Source organism: Dipodomys merriami, unplaced genomic scaffold (genome assembly GCF_024711535.1).
Source record: "Dipodomys merriami isolate MVZ:Mamm:240054 unplaced genomic scaffold, mDipMer1.0.p SCAF_9, whole genome shotgun sequence".
Classification (NCBI taxonomy): domain Eukaryota; kingdom Metazoa; phylum Chordata; class Mammalia; order Rodentia; family Heteromyidae; genus Dipodomys; species Dipodomys merriami.
The window spans coordinates 52,858,265-52,876,963 of NW_027206512.1; the positions used below are offsets into that span (position 1 = coordinate 52,858,265).

General features: G+C 40.5%; 1 protein-coding gene across 1 annotated transcript in view; it reads left to right on the plus strand.

Annotated features, from left to right (window-relative positions):
- Positions 1–18,699, plus strand: part of Ppargc1a (PPARG coactivator 1 alpha) — a 649,949-nt gene that overhangs the window by 167,907 nt on the left and 463,343 nt on the right. Inside the window, exon 2 of the mRNA XM_070012853.1 lies at positions 14,945–15,009. Coding sequence (XP_069868954.1) covers positions 14,992–15,009 — 18 coding nt within the window. The 5' untranslated portion in view covers positions 14,945–14,991. The remainder of the gene's footprint in view (positions 1–14,944; positions 15,010–18,699) is intronic.

Below are 18,699 nucleotides of genomic sequence, written 5' to 3' on the forward strand. Positions count from 1 at the left end.
TGGCCTTTAGATACACCTACTGGCAAATGGAGTCTTCTGAGAGCTTCTACAGGGTCATCAATTGACCACAGTGTGTCTGGAAGACATGCTTAAAGCCAATATTGGAGTCAAGAGAAGATGAGTCAAAAACCAGACATTCCCAAGAGCTGAAAATATGCCACAGAGCATGGAGTCTTCCCACTAGTTAAACAATGAATGAGGAGGAAAAAGAATGGAGAAAACTTGGAAAGGGACAAAAAAAAAGAGATTCCATTTGGAAGAAGATAGTTTCCTGAGAGATAGAAGCTAGCATTCAGCATGCTTGTATGTTAAACAGGACATTAGACAGCTGTCATTTATACTATGATCTTGAAAAGTTTAGAAAAGTGATATGAATATGAATATAAAATGGTAACAATAGCCATTATTATGTATCAAATATTTCCCATATTTCTGGTGCTTCTTGAGTTGTTATTGTTGCCAGCGGAGTCAGGTACTATTGCTTTCCATTTTAAAGAATACAAAATTATAAAACTCATATGCCTAGAAAGTACCGTAACAAAGATTTAAATCTTGGGAGGATGACTCCAAATCTCATGCTATATTGATTCTGCAGCAGGAACGGAGTTCACTATTTATAGGTGGAGAAAGCAACTTTCCATTTCTTGAACTCAGACAAAGGTAGTCAGAGTGAGGGCTCCGAATTGAAGAGCTGCCAGTTCCCACCATGCACTTGGAGCAGTAGGCCGCTGCACGCTCTCTTGCTACCAAACTGTAATTAAAATTATCATACAGTATAATGATTTCTAATACATTTCAGAACAAATCACCATCTTATATCTGACATGTTGTTAATGTTTACTACCATAATTACCAATTTGAAATATAAGGCAGCAATTTTTATTAGTGTTTGGTTATGTATAATTATGTCAAATATGAGACTGCAATTTAGATTGAACTGTATTAGCAGTGATCATACAAAATGATTATACTGTATGTTGACACCTTGGATATTTATGTATCTACAGATATTTTTCTCTGTAAACCATAAAAAAGTATTTAAAGATAATCTAAAGATTATTTATAATGCTTTTTATTTTAAGAGTCTTAGAGTATAGGAATATAGATTCTGGAAATGGACTATACTGAATCATAGCTGAATAGTACAGGGATGATTCTCTGTGGTGTGCTGGGCTCTGTCTTGGGCACTTTGATCATCAAAGTTATTATTTGCATACCCTTTCTCTGATTATATTATTTCTCCATTCTCCTTATCAAGTAATGGAGGCCCAGAGAACTTAAGAGATTTTATCAAGTGCATGGTGGAACTGAAATTTGAACTTATGATCTTTCTTGCAGAATTTATCCCGAGTTGTTAAAATTATAACATCATGGCAATAGTGAGCTGCACAGGAATTTAGTCCTCTCATGGTGGCCAGGAAGCAAAACTAGAGGCAATGCAGAGGCTGGGTTCCAAGATTACCTTCAAGAACATGCCTCCAGTTACATAATTTCTCCCCATTAGAGCCATTCCTAAAGGTTCTAGGGCTTTCTGACAGTACCACAGATTGGGCCCCAAGTCATTAACACACTGGTTTTAAGAATACTTATCTAAACCATACTTCATATCCTCTATAAAATTACTAATATCCTCTATTTAATGTGAAAATGTATATGCTGATTCTTCCTTATAGAGTAATATGTAAATGATAATATATTAATATTATCTATAATATATAGTAATATATACATTACATATATATAGTAGTATAATAGAACTTTCAAAGAAACAGAATAGGTTATTTTACATATATACACACAGATACACACACAGACACAGACATACATACACACACACACTCACCAGGCATGTAGGTAATTATAAGATTATGAAATTTGAGATATTCCAACAATCTTTAATTTGCAGACCTGAGACCTGAGAGAGTCAGAGGTACACGTTCCTGTGAGGGCAAGGGCAGGAAAGCCTGGAGGGCTAGTTGTATAAGCTCCTATCTGAGTCAAAACATTGGAAAAGACTGAATCCATCAGGCAGACAGAGCAATGTGTGTGTGCGTGCGTGCGTGTGTGCATGTGTGTGTGTGTGTGTGTGTGTGTGTGTGTGTGTGTGTGATGTCTTGGGGATTGAACTCAGGGCCTGGGCCCTGTCCCTGAGCTGTTTTTGCTCAAGGCTTGCACTCTACCACTTGAGCCACATTTCACTTTCAGCTTTTTGATTGTTTGAAAGTCTCACAGATTTTCTTGCCCCACTGGTTTCCAAGATCTTGAGGTCTCAGCTGCTTAGTCACTAGGATTACAGGTATGAGCTACCAGCATCCAGCTTGGTCTTTTCTTCTCTTCAGCCCTCAGTGGCCCGAGTATGAACTCTCCTCACTAGGGAAGGCAATCTGCTTCTGTTAACCGCATTCAGAAACAATCTCAAAAAGGCAACCAGAAGAGTGTTTAACCATGTATCTGGGTACTCTGTGGCCCAGTCATACTGGCACATAAATTAACTACCTTGTATGTTATCACATAAATAAGTGTTTTTTTTTTAATGTGGGAAGAAAAGCTTTATTGCAGCAGAAAAGTATCTCCTTTGAAAAGCGGTGGCGGTGGGAGCCTCGGCGGGCCACGCTGCAGACTTCACTGTCAGGAGACGCCCTCATGCTCCACGGCAGCGTGGCCTTCCCAAGGGCTACAGCGCGGTGGGGTCCACATTCAGTGGGAGATCAGCTGAAGGACACAGACATCCACAAAATGCCCAGATAAACAAGTTTTATTAGGTCCATTTTACAGCTGGAAAAATGAAGTCTTTTGTATTAAACTCTTAGGATGGACTGATTGTATCTGCTTCAACGGTTACCTTAGGGAGACTCTAAGGCTGACCTTCTTACAAGGCTGACGTTCCTTAAGGTATTTATACTTATTATACTCACCTATTCCTCATGATAGATCCATTTTATGTGTAGAGGAACTGAGATGCAGAGAGGATCTTACTCCACAATAGTACAACTAGAACCTGCATATGGACTATATTTGATTCTGGAATTTACTCTCTTATTTATCTATTCTCTATCAGGCAATAATTCACTTCTTGAGATAAATGCCCCTAATTCTTTATTTCTTATAATTTCCCATGAAGACCCATTTTTTCACTTCTCTCTCTCTCTCTCTTTCTCTCTCTCTCTTTCTGTATGTGTATATATGTATGTACATGTGTGAGTATGTGAGTATGTGTATATTTAATAATATATTTTGTTTCCCTGAATACTCTGTATTTTGTTAATGCATTTTGAAAGTTTGGTCATTGAGATTTATGCAAATGTTAACATTTCAGTGATGAATAAACACACATACAAACAAAAACAAACATAAAAACTAAATCCATAAAGATTATTTGCTGGTCCTGGTGAATAGTCATGCTATTAAAAAAGTCCAAGTTTCAAAAACAATTATATTATAGAGAGAAGAAAATAATTACCTATCTTAATTTGATTACTAACATGATTTGATGAATTCACAATCAAATGCTCATCTAGACACACAGATTTAGAACCAATAGCAAGCTCTTTGCAGGCAGGGACTCCTTGCCTTTGTTAATCATAAATTATTGTACTTAATACAGTAGTGACTTACTGTAGTTCCTAATAACAGGAACTCCAGGAGTATGTATCAATGAAAGAATTGATCAATGAAATATAATATTTTGATTTTGCTTCTTTGTTTTGCTAGTAAGATATATCTTTTAAAATCATTTTCCTTTTAAATATTGTTTTAATTATAGATTATTTAAATATGATTAATAGTAGTGTTTAGATACCAACAAAGGATTTTTGTCTTTGATATTTTCAAAGTGAGACTTCCTTTTTTGGATCTACTCAACACTAAAGTACTATACCTGATCTCCTATTTCGTAGCCATAGAAACCCTTTCAACAGAGGTCTCCTGCACACACTTGGTATTGCTTGTCTGAGAAGTCTATGCCCAGACCAACAGAAGGACATCTCTTGTGAATTGATGATGTTTTATGGTAGCAAGTTTACTCATCATTGGACCAGTGACTTGCATGTGTAAGGCTTGCATTAAGAATTAGACAAGACAGGTTTATTCATGTGTTATAACTGAGTTTAGTGGGTGGATGCTAGTTGAACTTACAGCAGTGACCTTGGCTATGAGTTGCCAAACAAACACATACACACAAACCCAAATACAAAAACTAAATCCAGCTGGGAAGAGGTGGCTCATGCATGTAATCCTTGCTAGTCAGGAAGCTGAGATCTGAGGATCACTATTCAAAGCCAGCCCTGGCTCCAATTAACTACCAGAAAACTGGAGGTGGTACAACAGTAGAGCACTCACCTTGAGCTGAAGAACTCAGGGACAGCACTCAGGCCCAGAGTTCAAGCCCCATAGCCGACAAAACCAAAACATTCCCTTCCCCCCCAACCCCCCCCCCAAACTAAATCCATAAAGATTATTTTCTAGTCCCGGTGAATAATCATGCTATTAAAAATAAATATTTCAGATTTCAAAAACTACCATATTATAGAGAGAAGAAAATAGAGGAGTTACCCATCTTAATTTGATTACTAATATGATTTAATGATCATAGTGAAAACTAGCCTATACTTCTAGCCCAAATGGAAAAACAAACTATATTTTAATGATTATTTTACTGGACTTTGTTTCATACTCTCATTATGCTTGACTAAAAATGTACACCTGTACAGGCCAATAAGCATGTCAATAACCATGTCATTTTTATTTTAATAAACGCAGCTTACATATGTATATCTGTTGTTTGCTTGTCTCAAATGCTCCTACCTTCACTGAGATTTATGAACAAGTCCTTTTGAAGACCATCATGAAAAAGGGACTTAGAAATCCTTTAACCTAATTCTATGATTGATCCTTTAAGAAAAGTTAAATATCACTGTTGTTTATAGATTGCTAGATCACCACAAAGATAATTCTTTTGTAAATACAGATGGCACCCTTATGGAAATTATATGCCAGTAAGTAGATGCCAATAAAAAAGTGACACATCGAGTAGCTAATAAAATAGTACTCAGTAGAATATTTCTTTGTCTAATTTATTTATAGCTCATTTGAACTCAGGATGCCGTTTTCATAATTTCTTTTAAAAACTTAACAAGATGTAAAATAGTATGAAGTAGATTGTCCTGAGTATAATATGTTAGTTGTTGATCAGCAGTGCAAAACTTTGCCCTCACCCACTTTTTCCTTTAAACTGTTCTTCCTGATTTGAATTGATGAAGCACAAACAATTGTCCAAAGCTTGAGAACATGGTGCCAGGCTGAGAGTTACCAAAGCATGAGCTGATGCTCATAGTATGGGCAAATTAGAGATAGTAGGATGGAATCTTCTAGATGGTGGTAATCAAGGGGGAAAGGAGGGAAGGACTTACATTTACTGCAGGCCTATAGGTCAGGGCATAGGCCCGCTTTCAGTTTTTTCCTCCCCGCTGGGGCTTTCCCTTGTATTTTCTAGGGCCTGTATTTTTACCAAAACATCCACCCCTTTTATAACATGGGTTGGGGCTTGGGGCGGGGAGGAAGAAAAGAATGGAAAGGAGGAGAGGAATTCTGTGGCTGCATCAGGACATGGAGGCCATTTGCATATTAGCACTTCATTTTCCACTTTTCACTACTGTGTTTGTTGGTGGGTGGAATGTTGAGCAATGTTGCCCAACCTCTTGGAAATTGCACGTGAATAATCCGTAATCAGTGTAATGTATTCTGTTACGGGAGTAATCAAGTCATTCAGCTTTGAAGTAAGACCCAATTTTGGGGAAGTGGCTGATGAAGGCAGTTTCGGTATTCAGAGGAGGCTGATACCTGGACTATTTGGGTCTTCTGGTTGAACGGTGGGGGGGGGGGGGAAAGTACTTGAGGAAACTGAAGTGGACCATTCTAAAAATATCTAAGTTTCAGGATATACTTTTTTTTTTTCCCTAGAAGCATAGTATGCAATTTAAGACTTTAAAATTAAACATGTCTGTGTGCTTTTGAATTTCCAATTGCCGAAAGCTTAGTTAGCTGGGAAAGGAGGGATTGGGAGGTGATGGCTCCATCCTAGGTCTGTGTGTGTGTGTGTGTGTGTGTGTGTGTGTGTGTGTGTGTGTGTGTGTGTGTGTGTGTGTGTGTGTGTGTGTGTGTGTGTGTGTGTGTGTGTGTGTGTGTGTGTGTGTGTGTGTGTGTGTGTGTGTGTGTGTGTGTGTGCATGGTGCTCTTTCATTCTCCCCCTGGGATGCTCTTTTCTACGTCTTTGGAAGATGGGGTCCTTCTTGTCGCTTAAATGCTTGCTTCAGAAATTCCTTCCCTGAGCACAGTTACCCTGCCCCTAAGCCATAGCGTCAGAGTCTCCTTTTATCCCCCTTTCTTGTTTGAATTATCGTTTCCTTCCAGGCTGTTATCACCAAGACAAATTCTTCTGTACTTGCTCATCTACTTTCCTCTGGGAGATCCAAAGCTCCTGGAGAGGAGAGTTCCTGTTGTCTATCATGCTATTCATGAGCTCCTAATCATTCCAGATGCCACAGAGGCACCAAGGAAAGATGAATAAACTATGCCTTTCCCCTGCCCCCCACCCCCCAGTCCCAGGACTCAAAGGATGCCTCCTACCTGTCATGTGTATTGATAGGCAATCCCAGAGATGAATGACATTTTTCCCTACCCCAGCAGTGCTAACCAGGTCCATCATGGCGTACATGAGAAGGGAAGGGCTCACTTGATTCCTCTTGTGCTACAGGGAGGTTACAGGGAATTAGGTAACTCTTGTTCCCAGCCAAGCCACAAGGCTGGCACTCATGCAAAATGGTGCAGAGTGTCCCTGCGAGTTATGCTTTGTATTACCTAAGACGTAATTTCAAAGAGAACTCCACATTCTGAATGGGTATGTTCTGTACTTGATTTACCAGGGCTTTGGCAGTCCAAATGCCATTAATTCAAGAGCCTTTGCACAAACCTTTGTATTGCTTTGGGGGGTCAACTTCACTGTGAGCTTGTGGTCTCTACCCTAACCCACCACCTTGGACTATTCCACAACTTTCCTGTCCATCTCCTCATTTGCACACGGTCTCTCTTTTCCTTCTTCCTTCCTTCTCTTATTCTTTCTTCCTTTCGGCATGTGTGAAGATGGCCTCTGTCTTCATTCTTCTTCCTGTCCTTTCTTTTCTTTCTTCCTTGTTTCTCTTACCTTTTCTCTCTCTTTCCACTTGGGTGACTCACAGACTCTCTTGCCATCATATTCTTTGCAGAGGAGGAACAAATCTGGCTCCTGGCTCCCCTTCCTCCTCATATTTATTTACTGTTCAAGTACTAGGTCTTTATGAAAACCTCCATGTATACAAATCTTCATCTATGAGCGGGTAATTTTTAGACTGATCATTGGTGTACCAACACATGCCTGTAGAGTTTCTTTTCCCCCTCCCTGGCATTGATTTTCTGCTTGTGAAAGTAATTCATGTTCACTGGGAAGCGTTTGGATAATAAAGGAAACCTGGGGTGGCTTTATACAGAAGGTTTCCCTGGAGTAGCCAGGAGAGGATTTGGCTTCCAAGAGAATAATTAACGAAACTCGTTTTAAGAGCTCATTTATTGCAGAAAATAGGGGAATTACCTGTCTGAGAGAATGAGAGTGTTTAGATGTTGCTGACATTTCCCGGGAATGTACTGTGGACCCAGAATAATGACTCCCTTTATAGGAAAAGGAGAAAGGCTGCTGTGGTCCAGTGAAGATAGGCTGGTAGGTTTTCTTGGTGTGCAGAGAATAGGACTACATTTGCCTTTATAAGATAGCAATTGCAAATAAATATGTGTTCTTTATTTGTTCTTTTTTTTGTAAACACACATTCCTCAAAGTGGAATACTTTGACATGAGCTATCTTTCTAAGTCAAAAGGGTCCCTTGCTCAAATACATGGGGAAAATCTCCAGCATACCATTGTTGGCACTTATTGGAGTATACGATGGAGAATGGTGCTACTTCATTTCTTTGTTGTTTCTAAAATTTATTTAATGATGGAGTTTTGTAATAATCTAGGACTCCTAAGATGTGTTTGGCCACAAAAGAGACAAGGGAAAAGCGAACAAGCCAGAACAAAAAGCGAACAAGTTCTGTATGGCTGCTTTGGAGACAATTCTGCTCGATAGAGGGTTTGCCTCACTGTGGCTGGTATCCTACAAGTAAATGAGGGAGGTGGTGTCTGACTTTCTTAGCACTTGGCACTGTGTGGAGATTTCCTTCATGTCATTGCCTGTGAATCCAGAGCAACCTGCAGATGAGAATCAACAAGCTCAACGAGGTGATGGAGCTGGAGGACAGTGGACTCATGTAATCCTAGCTACTCAGGAGGATGAGATCTGAGGATCATGGTTTGAAGCTAGCCAAGATAGAAAAGTTTGTGAGGTTCTTATTTCTGATGAACGACTCAGAAAATGCCAGAAATGGTGCTGTGGCTCAAGTGGTAGAGTGCTAGCCTTGAGCAAAAACAGGCTCAGGGTCAGTAACTAGGCCCCGAGTTCAACACGAAGACTGGCAAAAAAAAGGGGGCGGGGAGAGGTGAAGGAAGAACTTAGTAAGGGGAGCTCAGTGAGGTAGGTGGTAGAGTCCAGAGAAAGATGATTCTAGAACCCTTAGCACATACGAAAATCTAGAGATGCTCAAAGTCCTAATTTAACATGGTTTAGTAGTGGCATATAACTTACATATGTCCTCCAGTATACTGAAAAATACCTTATATCCAGTAATTCCAAATATAGTGTAAGTAGTTGTCATACTATATTATTTAAGGAACAGTAACAAGAAACTTCTGTACATATCCAGTATAGGTATAAAGTTAATTTTAATTCTAAACAATTCGTCATTTATTTCTTATATATGCCAATTCCCCCAGAATCTATTCTTGGGCTGAAACAGAATAAGAGCCTGGGGCCCAGTATTTATTGCCATGAAAGGGGAGAATTATGGGAAATACGCAAATGTCCCTGTGTTCTATCATCTCTCTGCTGTTTCTTCCTATCTTTTAGCATTCTTGGCTCTATGTTTATTTGCTTATTTGCTTTTGAAGTGTCTCTTCAATATCTGGAGGTAAACCCTTGGGGGTGAAAGGCCTTTAGATCTTTTATTCACTCCTGTGAAATATTAGTAAATACTTTGTAAATATTTGGTAAAAGAATAAATGATCTGCCAGTACCCGTGGCTCATGCCTGTAATCCTAGCTACTCAGGAGGTTGAGATCTGAGGATTGTGGTTCAAAGCCAGGCTGGGCAGGAAAGTCTGTGAGACTCTTACCTCTGTTTAACCACCAGAAAACCAGGAGTGGTGCTATGGCTCAAGTGGTAGAGTATTCACCTTTTCTGAAGACCTGAGGGACAGCACCCAGGCCCAGAGTTCAAGCCCCAGGACAGACCAAAAAAAAATCCAATTAAAATTTTTTTCTTTTTGTCAGTTGTGGGGCTTGAACTCAGGGGCTGAGTGCTGTCCCTGAGCTCTTTTACTCAAGGCTAGAGCTTGAGCCACAGCTCCACTTCTGGATTTTTGAGTGGCTAATTGGAGATAAGTCTCACAGAGACTTTTCTGCCCAGGCTGGTTTCTAACTGTGATCCTCAGATCTCAGCCTCTTGAGTAGCTAAGATTACACTTGACATCTGGCAAGTGTTTTTTGTTTTTATTTTTATCATTGCTTCTACTTTCCCAGAACTCTTCAGATTGTTCTTTCCATTGTCTACTTCTCTCTCAGGAGTAGTTAAAATCTACATAAGGTTGTAAATCAAGGATGTGTGCATTCTTCACTCTTCCTCTGTAGCAGATACAGAATGGCTCAGCCCTGGTGTGCACGGGGCTGTCTGCATGGTGCACATAGCTACCTTCTCACTTGTAGGCAGGAAGAAGTACAGCCACAGGGACAGTGTAGAAGGCTGCCACTCTGCTTTCTGCTGCAGCTTGTTGCTTGCATAGCACAAATCCCTTTTGCAGAAATCAAAAACACCCAAGATGAAAGCTTTCCTGCTCATCAAATAACACCACACCTTCGATCTGGGATGGGAAGGATTTCCCTCATCTCCTTTGCAGGTCTGCACACCCCTTTCTTGGCACTGGGGGCTGTAGATTTCATCAGATAGTTAAAGGTTGAAGACCTCTGAAGAAGGCCTGGCCAGGGAGTAGATTGGGTGGGAGATTTTGGTTGGTGCATAGGTAAGGACATTTGGAATTTCAAAAATACATGTATTTGTTCAGTGTTAGTCCTGCTCTCCACCCCCTCCCCAGCACCCGCTGGCTGTTTGATTTTTTTTCCTCCCTCTTTCTCTCTCTCATAGATGCACACTCCCCCTTTCTCTTTCATACATACATGCACACACCTACTTTCTTTCTTACCTGCACACACACACGCACACACACACACACACACACAGAGTTCACATTTCCCTCTCCTTTTTACACGCCGTTTCTCACACACATGCATAGACAGATTTCTCTCTCCCTCACACACACGTCTCTCCCTCTTTGTGGTTCATACACACACACACATACACAAGCTTTCTCTCTTACATACATGCACACACATACATAGACATTTCCCTCTCCCTCTTCCTCCTACCCCGTTTCTCATACACATGCACTCAGACTCCTTTCTCTCTTATTCATTCACACATTCCCCCCTCCCCCCCTGCTTCTGCCATCCTGTGGTCTAGGGAGGCAGGTGTCACCTGACTCCTGGGCAGGGCCTCCCTCACTTCTATGGAGCCTCAGGAGTGAGTAGAGAACCCAGTGCAGAGCACAGAGTGGGGTGAAGGCATTCTATTGAAATGCCTTCCAAGCAATCCAGCTCTGATTGGATTTAGCACAGTCGCAGCCATGCTTCATCTCAGCTGCTGCTGTGTGGAGAAGGGCTGGGGTAGAGTGAGCAATTCAGCATTGAGTCTGTGTACTGGGAATGTTCAACTGCTAATCTGAGAGATAAAGTAAGGAGTTCTTTTTTTTGGTCTACATACCAGTCCTGGGACTTGAACCCTGAGTTCAAGTGCATGCAAGGAATACACACTCACTGTATCTGAGCTATGTTGCCCAAAGCTAGTGCTCTACCACTTGAACCACAGTTCCACTTCTGGCTTGTTTATCTGGGTGGTTAGGGTCTCACGGAGTTTTCTGCTTGGGTTGGCTTTGAATCCTCATATGTCGGCTTCCCAAGTAGCTAGAATTATAGGCACCAGCCACTGGCTCCTGGCATTCTTAATTAGAGAGTCTGTTGATGACTTCTCTTCAATTTGGGTTCTGTGGCACAAAAGGCTTTTAGTATACACAGCTTGGTGGTGGCAGGGTGAATATCAGGAGCTGGTTGTATTTTGGAGATTAAATCCAAGCTTTAAAAAGAAATATACCGTTATAAGGGTAAGGAGGTAGAAGAAAGAATATGAAAGCTGGATCATGAAGAAAGGAAGGTTTCTTTAATGCTCTGAAACAGCAAAATAGAAATAAGAAGGAATGGAAGGCAGCATGAATGATTGAATAACCAGAAACAAAATTAAATAAATGGTGTTTATCCCTTTGCATGCTTATAATAGATGTTAAAGTAGTTGATAAAATAAAAGCCCCTCCCCCTGAGCTCATTTAATTTCTTAGAATCAATGAAATCATAATAGGTTGTGATTGCAGTGTATACAAAGTAAAATGTAGGAAGAGAGCCAGTTCTCTGCCTACTTAGAGACTACCCAGAAAGAGGGAGCTAAGATTCAAGGAGTCATCCAGTGGGGGGCAAAGATGAATGGCTTGTTGTTGGTATTGTTGTTGGATTGTAGAGGTGGGAGATGATGGCTAGAAGGTGGAAGGCAAGAACAGCAACAGTGGAAAGATTCTCCATTGCACACAAACGACGAAAAGGAATTCTGGCCTCTGCTGAATTCTGGAGAGATTGTTCATGAAAGTGGGTCAGGGAAAGTAAGAAGTAGGGAGGTCTAGAGCTTGTTGGAATAGGACTTCCCTGTCTTTCTATGTTCAGGGGATGTATCGGCCTGTATGTGTACAAGTAAGTGGCACAAAGTTGTTTGGGGGTGGAGCGGGGAGAAGGGAGTGTCAGGCAGGAAATGTATAGCTATTATTTTTGTGGCCTCTAGCTATGAAAGCTAACAGGTGAAGATAGTCTCGAGACCCAAAGTGGGGAAGAAAAATGGCATTTTAGCATTTTTGTCAGGTAGGCAATTTAAAAATAAACTTGAATTCAATATACACCATTAATGCTAGTGGTTGTGTTATAACAATGCAGAAGTGCCTTCCTTTCCAGAGCAGTTAAAAAAAAAGGTATGTTGTGGTGAGTGGGGACCCATAGATAGAGCAGGCATATGTGAGTGTGAAACCACCACAAAGCTGCCGGACACAGACCACAGCTCTGCCCTGCAGAGCTAACACCACGATCTATGTCAGAGATCCACTGTGATCATAATATCTGCTTTTGAATTCTGTCCAGTCCCATTAGAGATTCCCATGTTGATTGCTCTGTTACTCGTGAATGTTAATTGCTTCTAAATCTCTTTGGATGCTCAGATGCATAGGGAAAGAATTCTGACTAGAGAAGGTGTGAGTTTTGTTAATGTAGAAGTAAACAAAAGATCTGTTTATAGACTCAAGTGAAGTGTCTGACTCAAGATTCTGTAAACAGCAGTGCTGCGTCTTTCTTCGCATGTCTGACATGTGTTGGTGGTGTAACAGTAGGGGATGGGAACTCTGTGTGTGTGTGTGTGTGTGTATGTGTGTACGTACGGAGGCTTCATCTCAGGGCCTGGGTGTTGTCCCTTTGCTTTTGTACTCAAGGCTGTCACACTACCACTTGAGCCTCATCTCTACTTCCAGCATTTTGCTGGTTAATTGGAGATGAGTCTCATGGGCTTTTCTGCTCAGGCTGGCTTTGAACCTCTATCCTAAGATCTCAGCCTCCTGAGTAGCTAGGATTATACAGGTGAGCTTGCCAGTACCCAGCTGGAAACAGCTTTTTAGAGATGTTTGTGGTGTTTGTCTACAGCTGGTGTGCTTGTAGGCTTAGATGACCACGTTGTCCCTGGGACCTTCATTTTGGTTAATATAACATTGTGACTTCATTGTCTTTTATTTTGGTGATACTGGGGTATGAACTCAGGGCCTCATGCTTACTAGACACAATGCCCTACCAAATGACTTATGCACCCAGCTCTTGATTTTGCAGTGTTTGAGATTGTTTATGCTTACTAAATGCTCTTAAGAAAGAAGTTAGAAAAATATGGGTATGATTTGGCTTATCACTCATTAATTGATCTCTATGGCTACTGACTGCAAAGAATCCTTGAATTAGGTGTTGCAAGCTTCCTTACTTTACTAATGGAGACAGTGGCCCAGGGAGAGACAGAGGTGAGGGTATAGAACAACTCACTTTATAGCTGGCTGGGCAGGAAGATAACTTGATTTTTATTTTAATGATTAAAAGAAAAAATATTTTTTGGGGAAGGTGATTATCATACTTTCATAACCTTTCTACTGAACGTTGGTAGAGGTTTTGTTTCTTCTTTCGGGTGACAAACATCTATATTGTGTATTAATAATTATAACATATTCCAGTGACAATACAAAGAGGCACACAGAAATGAGACCCCAATTCTGTGTTAGGATTTGCTGACTCAGTCAAAAAATAGGGTGCACCTTGATCCTAGAATTTAGCTCTGAAGAAAAAGGAGTTCCTGTTTGACTGAATAGTGGGGGAGAGGCAGAGAAAAGTAAGAGACTGACATTCTAGTATTAGGTTACGGTGAATCTTAGAAAGAGGAAGAACAGGGTATCAGTAGTGGTGGGTATCAGTAGTGTTGGGGGAGCACTCAATGAGGGTATGGGGGTAGAAACATCATGAAAGGGGGAGACAAGCCATGGTGGTTCCAAACAAAGGGCATGACTGGAAGGGTGAAAGTATGGAAATGGGAATATTCATGGGCATTTGAGGAAGAGAAAAGCGGTCCATGTTGCAGCGGTGATTAAGGAGAAAAGACTGGAAGACCCTGACTCTGAATTCGTAGACATTGGGGTGACTCTGAGCACAATGTTTTCATGAGATCCATCTTTTAGCATTTTTAGAATCCACTTAGTATGGCTCATAAATAAAATCCAAACTCATCTTTTTCGAGAATATTCCCTGGAGGTGCAATCCTTGCCACCAGGAGCATCCAGACACTGACAGGTTCTCCTGAAGGGTTTCTGACCACAGCGGTTATTCTGGTACTGAAATCACCAAACCATGGGGTTTTAAGTTTCTGGTGTCAGGACCTGTTTCATCCACCTTCATGTGTCTTCCAAGAAACTACATGTAGTGACAAACTTATGTGTAGCAAGAACTCAATAAATGCCAACAATTTTATTTTTCAAAGTATGAATAAATGGCCTAAGAGTGGTAGAGAGGATGGAATGTCCTAGAAAGAGTTGTTAAAAATACACCTTTCTAAAAATGTTGTTATTGAGATTATGTCTGAAGCATTCTAACTTCCTTAGAATATTTTTGAAAGACAAGTCCATATGCTCAAATATGAGCCTGAGTGTATAACGAATGGAAGAGTAGTAACATTATTTTCAGGCCAAATGTTTGGTTGGGTGCTTGCATTTTCCCAGTGTAATTTTTTTTTCCCAGTGTAATTTTTAAAGGAATACTGGTATCTGGGTTCATCAGAAGGTGGGGCTTCATTTCGTACTGTTTGACTCTGAGGGAAATGTGTTTGAAGTGTTGAGATTGCAGTAACATTTTCATGGGAACTTTTTGTCCCCTGAAAGGGAAGGATGGGTATTTAAGATGCATGGTTCTGGGAAACATCAAAGTTGTAATTCTTGTCCTGCCCTCATTTCTTAGTTCCTCACCATAATGGACCAATAATGTATTTCACTTCAATATCCCCATCTGCAAAGTGGGGGTAACACAAACTTACCCTCTGCCTTTCAGGTTTTTTGCGAAAATCAGTGAACTAATATTGGTAAAATTGGAGCCCCATGGATGAAGGGTACTTTGTAAGTATACCACATTATTATCATGTTATTCTGTTACTCCAAAGTGCAAATACCAGATGTCTGCTCTTGCTGTATCAGGAATTCAGTAACACCAAATTTCACACCCAGATATTGATAAACTGACTTCCTTTGAGGAATTTCATATTTCTGAACTTGATAATGTTTTGTCAGTATGTTGGAGATGGAAAAGCTGCCTTTCACTGCAAAAAGAAAAAACATAGTAAATTCATTAAATGTTTACTAGATAAGTTGGAAGAATTTCTATATTTCTGCATATTGTGTCAAAATGTTGATGTAATCCTAGCTTTAAAAACGAGGTGTTTTTTTCTCTTCCTCTGTCTGTCTCTGTCTGTTTCTGTCCCTCTTTTTCTTTCTCGATTGCATTTAACTTGTGTTTTGAAAAGTCAGTATTTGTCTCAGATGAAGGCTGTTTCTAGGGAGAGACTGAATGTTTCACTGAGGATGAGTGATGCTTTGTTAACAGCGAAAGTCCATTAGACAGTTTGCTAAGTGTTGTGTTTCCAGCCTTGGGGCGAGGAGAGGATGCCAACGGAATGGTGAGTGAGTGTGGATTTGTGCTTAAAGCAGATCACAGTCCAAGTGTCTGGGAGTCACCTCCTATCCAATGAATGTGAAGGGTGGTGAACTGTACTGCAAGATGGCACAGTCACTGACAGTGCATCTTTTGTTTTCTTAAGTCAGACCATGTTTGGGGATTCCATGTATAATCATGGAATAACTGGTCCTGTGCTCAGGGCTTAATCCATGGTATTTAATATACAACTATATTTTTTAAGAAAACATTCTATATTTTCTTTTTGTAAATACTTCTAACATGGAGAAGTTTAAAAAACAATGGAGCCCATTTCAGTGAGTAGCCTTGGGACTCATGGAACTAGAGGATCTGTCTTTCAGAAAACTTTGGGGTCTCCATCCTGGTACTTGACTACCTGTAGGCACAGAAACCATCCAAAATCATCCTCAAATTGGCACAAAATCCACTGTCTAGGTATCTCCACCTTTGCATGTTAACTTTATTACTAATGACTGAAAAATCAAGTTTTAGCTGGACACCGGTGGCTCACACCTGTAATATTAGCTCTTTGGGAGGCTGAGATATGAGGGTCATGGTTTGAAGACTCTCATCTCCAATAAACTACTCAGAAAAGCTGAAAGTTGTGCTGTGGCTCAAGTGGTAGAGCTCTTGCTTTGAGCAAAAGAAGCTCAGGGACAGAGCCCAGGCCCAGAGTTCAAGCCCCAGGACTGGCAAAAAAAAAAATAATACCCCAAGAAACCAAAAACCAAAAACCAAAACAAAACAACCCCACCCCCCCAAACAAGTCTTACTCCTCCAGACTTTCAAATATCTGTTGGCTCTATGTCAGGTTCAGTTCTGTCCATGAGAACTCATTGCCATGATTCCCAGGCTACCCCATTTGGGAAGGTCCTCCTTTATCTGTATCTTCCTTCACAAGCAGCATTGAGGAGCTACCATCTCCAGGCCCCCTTCGGCATCTTAGGCAAGAAAGCTATCAATGGTGGAAGAGCACGAAGAAGGCATCTGGAATCACACGCACCATGGATTGGTTTGAGTACCAAGACCGCACCGCTCACCTCCCTGTGGGAGGTACAGATGATTGACAGGGAAAAAGTTGGTTTGGTTAATAACACAATCTGCTTGCCTCCTGTAGACACAGCAGTAGCCTACTAATTCGTGAGAAGTGAATTAAGGTTGTTTACTGATGTTTTAAAGTAACTGTCAGAGTGGGTGGGGGGGAGTTCATACTAAATGAGACCACTCGCCTACTTTGGAGTTGCTGTTTATTTTAAGCTGAGTGCATAAATAATATATTGAGATACGAAGGGTGATTTCAAGCATTAGAACACGAAGCCTCCTGTTTACGAACTGTCATTGGGCTGAAGAGAATTTAAACAGCTCTGAACCTTTTTGTCTGTGGATGCAAGGCATGAAATTAACTTTCATTTCATAGTTAGCAGAAATCATGATTACTACAGTCTTGTTGTCGTGTCTCCTGCCGATCTGGGTCTTTTTGGTTATGCATGATGAATCCTGGCAGCAGATTACTTTTCCATATGCCTCCTTGGAGATGTCTGGAAAAGACCCCCTTCCTTCCCTTCATAAAACAAGCAAAGATCGGCCTGGACCACCCAGTCCTCTTGTTCTGAGAGGACAGAGAAATAGTGAAAACACACTAGTCTAGGCTCTGGGTAAGGCTCAAAATCTAATGGTTGCTAGATCTGTCAGAATCTCCTTTCCTTTCATCTGTGGGAGGGGAATATTAGCACCTGTTTATTCTATTGGTGAAACTCTAATGAGGCGGTGGTGTTGAGTGGCTTTGGAAGTCATCAATTGTCATAGCTGAGCAAGACATAATACTAACTCAGACTGTCATTAAGGTTGTATTCAAAATGATTTCCACATTCTTCTCATTTATCCCATTTGTCTTGTGGGATAGGAACTGTTATGATCCCAGCTTTACCAGTGCACACCAAAGCAAATGGAAGCCCAGTGTCTTGTGGCCAAAAGGTTGCAGAGCTAAGACTCACATACTAGGCATCTAGACTCTGGTGCCTATGTTCATTACCGTGACTTATTGGAAGGAGGAGCCAGGTTTACCTGTATGTGACTGTACATCTCAGTGAGGTACGAGTAAATGAAATGTCATTTCCAAAAGCCTGGGCCATATTCAGGCTGTGAAAATACAGGTATGGCTTTTTCATCAGCACGGAGCCCTCCCATTGGGTGGGGATATACTGGACTATGGATTAATTCCATTTTATGTGCAAAGAGCTTTAGTGATGCTGAGATGGAAAGTCTTAAATGTAAGGATCTATTACTCATAATGCTTTCAGAAATAAGAAGTTTGATTCACTTTTTTTGTCCCCTTAAGCTTGCAAGTGTGTTAGCCTGTTTTGGGAGTGGAGGGAGAGTGTTAGAGAATAAATAGAAAATGTATGGAATGTTTAATTTTGCATGATTACATTTCATATTTGCCAAAGTAACTGAGGCAAATAGAAATGCCTAATAGTATCATAGAAAACCTATTTTTGAGGTTTTGATGGAGTATTTTGAGCTTTGCAGTCTGATACCTGAACCCTTTGGGATAAATCCTTATTAAACAAATGAATGAGAATGTATTTGAGTTCACATTGTTGAAAATATGTAATTTGTACAACCACCTTTTACATTTATATTTGAATTTCAAAAGAAAAAAGAGCCAAAAGTGATTCGTGGAAACAAAAACATTTTTTTTCCTCTGGAATATATATGCATTCTGTACTGGGGTCATACTTACAATTGAGAATAGCAAGAATTAGGGGTCTGGGGGACAGTGAAGAATTAGAAGGGGGGGACTGACTTGCTTTGGATTTCTGAATGAAGCAGTCCAAAAATAGGATCATTTCCATAATCCATGAAAAGTGGATGGACTCCTGAGAAGTAATCAGCTGAGGAGAAAGAATAAATTTCTGTACTTCCAAATGGCAAAAAAAAAAAAAAAATCTCAGCAATTGCTGCTGTGCTGTAGCACTTGTTAATACAATAAGATAATTGCATAATTAAATACACTACGGAATTTCAATAATTGGAAACTTTGTTTTCTCATCACAACGTGCAACTTGCTGATGCTGAAAAGCATCCGCAGTGTTTTCGGAGCCCAGGATCATTCT